Raw genomic sequence first — 10,840 nt, 5'->3', positions numbered from 1 at the left:
ATCTTTTTTTCCAGTTTTGATACCAAAAGCTTGATTTTTAAGAACTGTTGAATCATCTCATTTTCTACAGATTTTATTTTGAATTCAGAGACACAGATAAATCAGACTCACAAAAAGTGGGTACTCAAAATTAGAGAGATTTTGAGGGGAGAGCTATGTACCCTTGGATAAATATCTTTAGGTCAATTTCTGAAAAGGGAACAGGACTTAAGTCTTTCAACTTTTCATGAGCTAATCAGCACCTAATGGTGGCTTGTTTTGAGAAAGTCTTAACCTTTCTTTTTTTCTACAGTATTTAAAAGCCAAATTCAGCTCAACTTTAAGACTGTTAAGAGAAGTGAATAATTTGTAAAAAGTGACTGAGAAGACTGGAAATAATGCCAAAAAGAGGTCTTCTGTGTAAAATGGTAACACAACCTCTCCTTCTGCATAATTTTGGTCTCATTTGCCACAAAATATATCTGCAATAAAATGAATTCTTGAGAAGGTGAACAAAAAGTTAAGAAGTCAAAAACCAACTTCCATATGAGCAAAACAGAGCTAGTAAGATGTCTTGGTTTCTAAAGAAGGAGAGGTTTAAAAAAAAATATGCAATTGATATTTGGAGTTAATTAGCAATGTACTGGAATTTACCAAGCTTTGTGACTAGCTCCAGTTAAAAATGAGATTATTGTAATTAATGTTAATTTTAGAAATTTCCTCTTGGCTATTTAAAGATCCATCTAGCACAGTGTTACAGTTAGATCTTATCCACTAAATTAGGTGGCAGGCCACGAACATTTACTGGTACGAGTTTGTTCTCCAGTTCTATACTGAACTTATCTTTCAGTGTCTTCTCAACCTCTTCATCCGTAAGGGTTGTGACGTTCACCAGGTCCATGTCCTCTGTGTGGTTGTACTTCATCTCAGTGAGGGTCCATCCAACTAAGGCAAGGACCCCATTGGTGGTTTGGAGACTGCAGATTGACTTCTTCCGAAGGATGTTATCTGGAGACACCTGGAGGTATGCATTTAGCTCCTGGAAGTCATCTATATGCCGTGGCTCGAGAGTAAATTTGTGTATTTTTCGGATATTGCCCAGTTCTGGAGTATGAGGGAAGTCATTCTTGCTGTGCTCAGGAATGTAATGCTTCCTTTTGACTTTCTCCAAGTACCAGGTGCCGTTGTCTTCCATGAAGCGGAAAATGCCAGGAACCTGGGGCTGGTCCTTCCCAGAAATCAACATCAGCGGCTGCCACATCTGGTAGGCACCACCAAACCCAGCATCTACTATGTAGGACTCTCCCTTGATCACCACCTTCAGCAGGATATGGTTTATCTCATCAGTGTATCCCTTCTCTGCTGGTTCATAGCTGCTTGCACCAAGAATACAGACATCATACCCCAATTCTTGCAAGGCCCAGAAGAGGAGGTAGTTGGTTTCCAGGCACCATCCACCACGTTTCTTTCTCACAATCTTATTGTAAGTAGCCTGCAAATCCAGTTCGATGGACTCCCCGCAGTGCATGCTGAGGTTCTCAAAAGGAATGCTCTGGATGTGATGCTGGAAGATGGCTATCAGGGTTTGCAAGTCTGCATCCTCATGGGGCTTGTTGTAAGATATTCTTCCAAAGTACTCCTGAATGTTCATTTTGCCTGTGTGAGCAGAAAAGTAGCCAGTTACTGCTGTGCAGCTGACAAGGGGTTCACTCCTGTTTCTGTAGCACAGCTTAACCAGCCTGCAAATGTACTCTGGGCTGTTTTACTGAGGATTTAAAAGAATTTTAAGAATTTCTTTAAAAAGAGACAGGGATGGGAGCAGGTGGCAATAATGCTTCCCCTCCCTCAGGGGCTGACTTCAAACAGGAGGATGTTTTTCCCATGGAAATACACAGCACATGCCATAACAGAATCTCTGGCCACAGAGGAGGATCCCCCATAACAAAATTTTTCAAAAATCAAGAAACAACAGGTTTGCAGAAAAGCTGCCACACCACACCAGCATAAAAGTCACAGCGAGACCTTACTGTTTCTTTTACTGTACCCGGTAAGCAATTCTTTCTTTATCCCACAGGTAATTTAACTGGAAGGTTTTGCATTCATGGATTCAGTTAACTGGGATTAACATCTCAGTGTGTCACCATTTCAGACAGGTTTCCATGTAAAGTAGATCATTGTTTTCTTAATCTCTTAAATTTCCCTGAGGAGTTTAGGCAGGGCTTTGACTGTGAAAGAAAGGGACTTCAATTTTTCTAACCTAAGGATCAAAGGAATTGATCTAAAAGTACATACAAGACAAGTCATAATCTTTTAGTTTCTTTGACCATCTTTTACAAAGTAAAGGCTTTAGTTTCAGATCAAATTATTGGAAATATTTTGTGGTTTTCTGTCTATATCTCTGATCCCCTTTCATCAGCAGAAAGACACTGTCATTGGCACTGGTTGTGGGGCCAAGATACAAAAGGTTCCCTGTAAGACTTCTAATTCAGTGACTCATCTTCTCTCTGCAAGGATTTCTTTTGCCCTTAGTTTAGATTTAATTTGGCTTTTTTCCATGCAAGGATATTTGTTGTTCAGAACAATTCACAATCTGTTAAGGGCTGTGTTAAGTTCCAGAAAGTCTGAGGCTTTCTTGCTTCCTTCAACTGGTTGAATGTTCCCTGGAGGATTTTCCAAAAATCCCTTGATAATGGATGAGATGGGACAAACTCCCTTCCACTGAATATTCTCAGCTTTGGTCCAACTGTTTCCCCCCAGCAGTTTGACCCCATGCCAGAAGCCTGTGAAAATCCCACCTCAAATCCATGGGAAGTGCCCCCACCTGAGCAGATGAGCACATCCAACGGCCTAATCTTTAGACTTTAACCCCAATCTTGATGGCAGCAGCACAACTCACATGACTTGCTTGTATTGTTCCTGATCTGCACTGGTACCAACATTCAGACAGGAAAATTTGATAGAATAGAAGATCATCCCAGTAAGGGAATAAGAAATAAACATTATCACTTCAAAAGGAAACAAAGAGTCTACATGAAAAAACAGTAATGTCTCTTTGATACTGCATTTTATGATTTTTTTCCATTCCTTTTTCAGGACAAGGGCCTCATCTCTGGCAGGATCTCCTTGGAAACACTTGTAGAAAGCCATTTCCCTCCCAACACACAGTACACGTGTTCACTGGCAGGCTCCTCTGCCTCATTTTCCTTTCTCCTCTCACTTTCAGCTATTTTACATAGGAAGATAGAAACATCTTTACCCCATGAGGCTGTGGAGCTGAATCTCTGTGACCAGCAGGAGTCCAGAGAAGTGCATCAGCTTGGTGAGTCTGACACGCTTGGAATTTACCTTCAAGCAAAACCAGATCAGTCCCTGCCCTGGGTCAGCAGCAGAAGCCCTGATGCCCCCCCTGTAACCCATCTCTTGGGTCTGGGTGTCCCCATTACATGGGGAAAGTACAGGATAAAACCAGCTCCCTTCATCCAGCCATGGAGAGCCCCCATGGAGCGCTGCCAGTGAGGCTTTGGGAAAATATATTGGGAAAGCCTTTTGGGAAATTCCCTGCCCATGCCTCAGTTTCCCCAGCTGCCCCTCTCTGGCCTCATCAATTTAAATTCTGCTTCAGAGACAGCCTTGCAGTGGCTGACAACATGTGCTCTGATCTCAATGAATACTTAAAGAGGTTTAAGTATAATAAAGCTGCACTACACCATCATTGACATTAGGGAACATCCACATAAATCAGCGTTTACTCCCTGGCTTTCCTGGAGGCAGATTTTCCCTTGGCACAGCCATTCCTGCTGTGTGAGCCAGGAGGCTGCAGCAGTGAGCAAGCCCTGCTCACTGCATTCCAAAATCTGAGTTGCCAAATATCCCAAGCCTCAGTCCAGATCTCAGCCTTGTTTGCTTCTGCTCCTGCAGCAGCTGAGCTTTGCTCAGTGTTCCTGCAGCTTCCTGGGGAGTGAAATTCAGATGTTTGTTCTGCATGTCTGCACACGTCCCTTGGGATCACTGAGTCCTTTTGTAATTAGGCTGAATATTAGGATCAGTTCTTCTCTGCTGAGAATCACGAGGGAGTTCCAAGGCTGGACCCTCATGCACATGCCTACACTCTTTGTTTGATTCCAAGTTACACTGTGAGTCAATAGCTGCATTTTTCATACACTCTGGCTCAAAATAAAGGGTTCGTTTCACTCTCAAACACTCCATGTTGCACTTGGAAAATGCCCTTGAAATGTTCACTCACCATCAGCCCTGGGGTTCCTGTAGTTTGTGCTTTGCTAATACACCTGCAGTGCTGTGCACAGGCTATGCAGACTCACAGGGGTGGGCTTTCCCAGAGGGGCTGACCCAAAGCTGCAGGATGAAGTTAAAGATCAGGCATGCAGAGCTCACCTTGCACGCAGTCAGCTCAGGCTTTTCGCCCTGGGCTGTTCCAAAGGTCCCAGGAACAGCTGCACTGGCAACAGCAGCTCTTAAAGGTCCAGGCAGCCTTTAGTGCCTGTCAGCAACTGCCTTATCCTCCAGCAGAGCAGCCAAAGAGGGCAGAGAGTTTCTTCTTTAATAGTAATTTATATTCTGATGGGTTTATTACTTTATTTGTATTGGCATATGTGTGGAAAGGCCTGTTAAGCAATTTTTTGTGTTAGGTGCTGCACAGAGAGCCTGGAAATGATCCAGTCCTCAAACTGCTTACAATATTGAGGAGATTTTGACCTTCCATGTCACTGAACCCTGCAGGAGTGCAAAGCATGGGTATCATGAGCAACTTCTGTAAGTGGTTATAACCTATAAACCCATCCTCCACCCTGCAGGTCACCCAAGGGCTTCAGTGTCTGGGGCACCTTGGTGGGTACTCCCATGCTAAAGCTGCAAAGCACTTGTGCAATAATGATGCAGATTTTACATTGCTGTCACTGATATGGTCTGGATCCTTGTGGGAAGTGGCTTATGATAGACAGAGAGTAATCCATGGCAGGAAGTCACTGATTTATTGGTGGGGATGACAGCTGTTGAACTCATCACAGCACACTGAGCTGTTCCTCATGGCTGACACCAGCCCCAACAAGCAACAAGGTCAGATTTGCCAAGTCACACAGTTGTCTCAATTCCCCAGGGTTCAAAGGGAAGCCCTGTCCTTGGAAAGGGAAGATGCTGCCCCCAGAGAACTCTGAGCTCCCTCAACCTGCTGTGCCTTTAAGTATCTGCCTCAAAGGTCAGCGATAAGGAAAAAAACAAACTAGCGCAATCTGAAATGAAAGCTTGTTTTCTTTTTTTTTTTTTTCCTTTCTTTTTTTTTTTTCTCCAACAGCAAGTTCCATTGCATTGCTGAGCAGTGCACTGTGCCTCTGTGGTGAACAGGAGGCAGGAGCTCTGAGCTATGCTTCTTAGCTCTGTGTGGATCTTCTCCTGCTCCACAGCTTTGCAAGACCTGCCTGCACTTTTATGTCATCCCAATGCTTTCTCCCTGCTGTCCCACTGAGTTTAGCTCCTTTAGCTCCCCCACTAATTTGGGGGCCACAGAAAAACACAGATCAAAAAAAAAGCCAGATCCTGGGACAATTTCCTCTGATCATTTGTTTTGCAAGCTCCTGGTCCACACCATAAGAAGTCTCTCCTTCTTTTACAACCACATTTCATTTTCTCATAGGATGGGAGGGCCTCATGTGCTATAAGGAACTATTGCAGCCAAGCACATGTAAGTGTATATGACTCTGGGAAGAGTCTGGGTTTCAGGAGCTTGCTGTGCCTCTAAGAAATACATTTTGAACATGCAGAATAGCAGCTTTTATTAAATCTGAACTGCTAGTTCTAGAAAGCTGTACATGCTGTATTATAAGTGAAAAAGGTTCAGTGAGTTATTGTCCTTTTACAAGCCTGAGCTGGCAAAAATTAGCACATACAAATAATCAGGAAAACATCAGTGATTTATGATATTTATTTTTTACTATGGGAATACATGCTGTAATTGGGGGGGGGGGGGAACATCTGAATAATTCTAGTTCATAGTGCTTGATTTTTTTATTCAATTGCAATTCAGTAATATAATTTGCGTAATTATAAGTGCATAGTTGTAATGCTTCCAAGATTTGTACATAAAGAAACATCAAGCATCTTCTCAAAGGGCAAAGGGGTCACATTTGAGTTATTTCTCCTACTAGAAATCTTAGCCCTTAGGTATGTGATTAAGAGTCATCATTTCTCCTTATATCAATATAATTACTATCACTGCAAACACATCCTCAGTAGAACAGATATGTTTCATTAAAAGAATTCTGTGCATGTGTTTGGGTTCTGCTGTAATAATTAATGTGCAATAGCACCCAGAGTAGTGTGAGGAGAGGAACATGTATTCCCAGCAGTGTTCTGCTGAGGGTGAGCAAACAAAATGCTCAGGAGATGCTTTCAGTTCAAAGAAAGGTTATGTCACTGGTTATGTCACTGAGGGAACAGGAGCTGTGCAAAGTCTGAAACAACACAGAATTGCCAATAGCATTTCTTATCATCAGTTCTAAGTCATAAATAACCTGTCCTCAAGTACTTACATGGTGACTTTGCACAGGTGTGGGATGGCCTGAGTGCCATGGGAGAGGGTGTTGTGGATGTGAAAGCAAAAAGAACAGGCTTATGGCTTAACTGGAGAAACTCAGCACAGAATGCCTTTGTGGTTTTGGCTATTACACTCCCAAAATAATATAGTATTCATTTAAGAGGCAAGTATGACCTTTTCCCCCAGTGGCAGTGCCAGGTAATAAAGACAAAGACGTACAGCTCCATCATTCTGCCCAGCTACCCTGGGTGTGTTTAGAAAAGCTTTTAAGAGATGAAAGGAGTAGGGAATGGGCTGAGTCTGCTTCCCACTAAGCACAAACACAAGGGTAATGATTTGATTGAGCTTGGCAGAAATTACTGGTACTCAACCTAAAAAGAAATGCAGGAATAGTTGTGAAAATCCATTTGTTTTCCAGATTCATGATAGTATGTTCTGCCTTACACTGGTGTAGTTGGAAGGAGAAAGATTAACCTTTCGATGCTTGTCAGAAAGAGAGGGAAGCATTGCCTGTAATGCCACTGAATTGAATTGTAATCCAGGCAGTGAGTTAGAACAGAGATAATCTGCTCGTATTGACAGGTACAAATTTCTTTTCTAGTGCTACATTGAATTTCTCCCTCAGTGTTTTCTCTATTTCTTCATCTGCAAGGATTCTGATTTCCACAAGATCCATATTGTCCCTATAATTGTACTTTATCTCTGTGAGTTTCCACCCCACCAGTGCCCGGACACCATCGGCGGTCTGCAGGCTGCAGATGGATTTGGTCACAAAGAGGGAGTCAGGTGCTGTCTGCAGGTGGGCATTGCAGCCCCTGAACTCCTCAATGTCTCGTGGCTGAAGGGTAAAGAGATAAATCCGACGGCAAACTTCATTTTCCGCATTTGGGGAAGTCGAGGTGCTTGGGTTCACAACCCACTGCTTCCTTTTCACTTTATCCAAGTACCAGGTCCCATTCTCCTCCTGAAAACGGAAGACCCCGGGAGTCTGAGGCTGATCTGTCCCTGAAATCAGCTCCATTGGCTGCCACAGCTGGTAGGCCATCCCAAACCCCCCATCCACAATGTAGGATTTGCCATCAAGCTCCACTCGTAGCAGCAGATGATCGATTTCTTCTGGATAGGTGTCGAGCTCTGGGACATAAACTTTTGCTCCCAGAAGAGTGACATCATAGCCAAGAGTTTTCAGGACCCATGACAGAAGGTAGTTGTTTTCCATGCACCAGCCCCCACGCTTCTTCCTCACTATCTTGTTGTAGGTTGCTTCCAGGTCCAGCTCAATCCTTTCGCCACAGTGGATGCTGAGGTTTTCAAAAGGAACAGCTTGGATGTGGTGCTGGAATATATCTGACATGGTAGCCAGGTCTGGCTTACTGTGGGAGCCCTGGTAAGAAATTCTGGCAAAATACTCCTTGATGTCCATGCTGCCTCTGAGAGAAGGGTGGGAAAAAATAATAGGCTGTGTCAGAAGTGGTGGAAGGCTCTTCCCCATCCCTTATAATGGGGTGCTCAGAAGAGGAGCAGGATTTGACTAATGTCTGTATCAAAGGCAGCTGAGTAATAGTGCTGAGAGAAGCCAATGGGACACTGCTGATGAGCACAAATGTTATTTTTATTTGCCTCTTTTACAGCTGTGACGAGAGGCTCCAGCTGTGCTAAGCACATTTCAGCAGAGTTCCTGCCCAGCAAAGCTACAAATCTCTGTAGGAAGGAACAAAAGGAGTAGCAGCAATGTTTCCCTGCTAGAAATTATAAGAACTGAGACTCTCCAGATCTGAACTGCTTTGCTCATGGTTTCAGCAAAGCAGAAGCAGAAAACAAACCCTCCCACTCTTGCACTTTGATCCAGAGCCTCTTCTGCAACCAAATCTGAAGCAAATCTGCCCTACCATGATGTTTCCCCCATTATTTAGGCAGCCAGGCACTCGCTGGTCTCATCTGCTCCTGCTCTTCGTGCCAGCAGTAACAGACATGACCTGGAGTGCAGAAGAGTTTTTTGGGGCAGAAAAGGTTGTGGGAGGGTTTTTGTTCATCTGCTGGGAGCTGCCTCCCCACAGCACAGCATAGCTCCCCAGTCCTGCTAATCACAGCCCTTCTCCAGCACCAGGAGGAAACCAAGGTTTGGGCCTAAACCACAAAGTTCAAAGGCCTCACATTTTGTGAAATCATGTTTTGGGATAAAGTTCCTCTTTCTGTTCATGGTCTTCCCACTGGTGGGTGGCTGCCCGTGGGTGAGGGAGCAGGCACTGTCCTCCTCTGGGATGGCAGAGGGCACAGTGCAAGGCTGTTTCAAAAACACAGGGGTGGAAAGCAGCTCAAGCCTTCCCAGCCCTTGATGGAAGGAATGGGATTTTGATGGAGCCAACTACTTTTGTTATTTCTCCCCAGGCACTGCTAAATTTCAGACATCTGTAAATATGGAGCAATCTTGTTCCCATCATTGGCGCAAGAGGGGTCCAAAAATGCTCTCAAGTTCCTGTATGCAACTCCCAAAGTAAAATCAAAGGAAAAATATCAACTGTTCAGCAGGATTATATTCCCAATCTGATGAAAAATGGCAACCCAAATATTGTGTGGGAATTTTGGAATGGTACTTTCAGTACATAAAACAAAGACAATGAAAAATTCCCATTTGGTGTAATATCCTGGCAGAAGCAGAAGGTGCCACAGTTTAGGTCCCCACATAATCTTTAGGACAGAGGCTTTACAGAACTCTGACTATTGATCGTGGCCACCACTGTCTCAACATCCAGGCAGGCCTGAGTGATCCACGACAGGGTTAAGAGCATCAGAGTCAGGAGGTTCTCTTTGTTCAGCTTTTGGCTGTTCCCAGGATTTTCCCAGAACTACAGTTCCATTCATTTCTGAAAACTTGGCACAAGCTTAGTTCTTCTTGTGTGAATTTTAAACCAGAATCCTAGTCAAACCAGTTCCTCCCTTTCTCTCCCTTCTTTTCCCTCCACCACAGCAAGCAGCCCATGTGCAGTAACTTTTTACTCATGGGGAAAATGTTAGTGTGGGTTTGTCTGTCTGTCCATCTCTTGAGGGTGTTTACAGGGCTGTTTTTATGGGGGTTGCTGAAATAAGGCAGATGGCACAAATGCCCGAGTAGCTTGAGGCTCACCACTGAGTAAATAAAGCAGCGTAGCTACAACAGCGAGCAGCTGAGCTCCCTGCTCTGCCCTTAAACCATTTCTGCTGTGTTTTGTCCCCTGAGAGATTTAACTTCCTGCTTAGAGAGCACTCAGCTACCAAGATCCAGGGCTTAAAAAAACAGGCTTACCTGGAAATTCAGTTCAAGTGCCAGTGTGCTCCGGGGCTTGGGGTGGTTCTAGGCTAAAGCCTAGAAGGTTTGTGGCTGTCCTCTACTTAGCACAGACAGGCAGACAGGGCTTGAGGACGGCTCTCCAGCTGCTCTTCAGGGGAATGTCCTTTCCTTCAACTTGCTTTCACCCGCCTCTTTCAGATTGCAAAAGCTGGAAAAAAAAAAAAAAAGGCAAACCCCGAAGGGTGGAGCATGAGAGCTGGAGTGAGCCAGCAAAGCCAGCAGCAGTGTAAACCTGGCTGTTGTTAGAGCAGAGGCTGCTTCACATTTTCACTTGTTTGATGCTGTCTGCAGGGGCCTACTGAGGCTGTCACCAAAATATTTTTGTTTCAGTCGCTTGCTGGATGTGCTCAGGTGATGTAATTTTTTACTCCCAGTCATTAGATTGCTATTAGTTTGGAAATGTGGGGAAGGAAAGCTTGCATGTATTCAGTACAAAAAGGTTTTTGCACTGTTTCTGAAGAACAGCAAGATTTCAGCACAGTCACCTGCACCTGCAACCTGCTTACCCCAGTCTGCACCACAGGAGCTTCAATGCTGCCTTTGCTTCCTTTGCTCTGTGTGATTTCCATGTGGTTTTTATTACAGCAAATTTCATAGAATGTAAGAAAGCACCAGGGCAGCAGTGTGTGTCTCCTTTTCTCTTTGCCCACAGGAATCACCTGCAGATGTTGTTGATGGTGAAGATGTTCTTGGCACAGAGATGAAGTATTAACACACAGGAGCTCCATCCTCTCAGAATATTCCATATTGCTTTTGTATCTCCCAATTGTGATTGCATTTTGTCAAGTCTCATTCATTCCCTGACATCTGCAGCTGGATCTTCCCTGTTAGCTCCCCAACAGTGTTCCAGTTCTTCACATGTTGTGTCAATGCCAAGTTCCATTCAAACACTGATTTATTGGGATAATTAGCAGAGCTAATAAATCAGATGAAACTAAGATGTCTGTGATAACCCATTACATTACAGCTCCACTCCCATACCCAAA

At 44.1% G+C, this 10,840-nt stretch overlaps 2 protein-coding genes across 5 annotated transcripts; both read right to left on the bottom strand.

The window, feature by feature from the left end:
* Nucleotides 1-57: 57 nt before the first annotated feature.
* LOC132332802 (arylamine N-acetyltransferase, liver isozyme-like) lies at nucleotides 58-9,952 on the bottom strand. Of its 3 annotated transcripts, none has more exons than XM_059857424.1 (2): nucleotides 9,810-9,952; nucleotides 58-1,635 (listed from the first exon to the last, which is right to left on the bottom strand). In XM_059857424.1, exon 2 carries the CDS (start codon nucleotides 1,628-1,630, stop codon nucleotides 740-742), a length of 891 nt encoding a protein of 296 aa, XP_059713407.1. In that variant the 5' UTR covers nucleotides 1,631-1,635; nucleotides 9,810-9,952; the 3' UTR covers nucleotides 58-739. The 3 variants fall into 3 exon arrangements, with proteins under 3 accessions (XP_059713407.1, XP_059713409.1, XP_059713408.1); XM_059857426.1 differs by lacking the exon at nucleotides 9,810-9,952 and adding an exon at nucleotides 4,372-4,495; XM_059857425.1 differs by lacking the exon at nucleotides 9,810-9,952 and adding an exon at nucleotides 4,223-4,364.
* LOC132332801 (arylamine N-acetyltransferase, pineal gland isozyme NAT-3-like) lies at nucleotides 5,886-9,954 on the bottom strand. 2 transcript variants are annotated; one of them, XM_059857423.1, is made up of 2 exons: nucleotides 9,810-9,954; nucleotides 5,886-7,956 (listed from the first exon to the last, which is right to left on the bottom strand). In XM_059857423.1, the coding sequence occupies exon 2, from the start codon at nucleotides 7,947-7,949 to the stop codon at nucleotides 7,077-7,079; it is 873 nt and encodes a 290-aa protein (XP_059713406.1). In that variant the 5' UTR covers nucleotides 7,950-7,956; nucleotides 9,810-9,954; the 3' UTR covers nucleotides 5,886-7,076. The 2 variants fall into 2 exon arrangements, with proteins under 2 accessions (XP_059713406.1, XP_059713405.1); XM_059857422.1 differs by having other exon boundaries at nucleotides 5,886-8,227; nucleotides 9,810-9,944.
* Between the last annotated feature and the right edge of the window lie 886 nt (nucleotides 9,955-10,840).

The sequence above is a fragment of the Haemorhous mexicanus genome, chromosome 12 (genome assembly GCF_027477595.1).
Source record: "Haemorhous mexicanus isolate bHaeMex1 chromosome 12, bHaeMex1.pri, whole genome shotgun sequence".
NCBI lineage: Eukaryota > Metazoa > Chordata > Aves > Passeriformes > Fringillidae > Haemorhous > Haemorhous mexicanus.
This window is presented reverse-complemented; position numbering and strand designations above follow the sequence as displayed.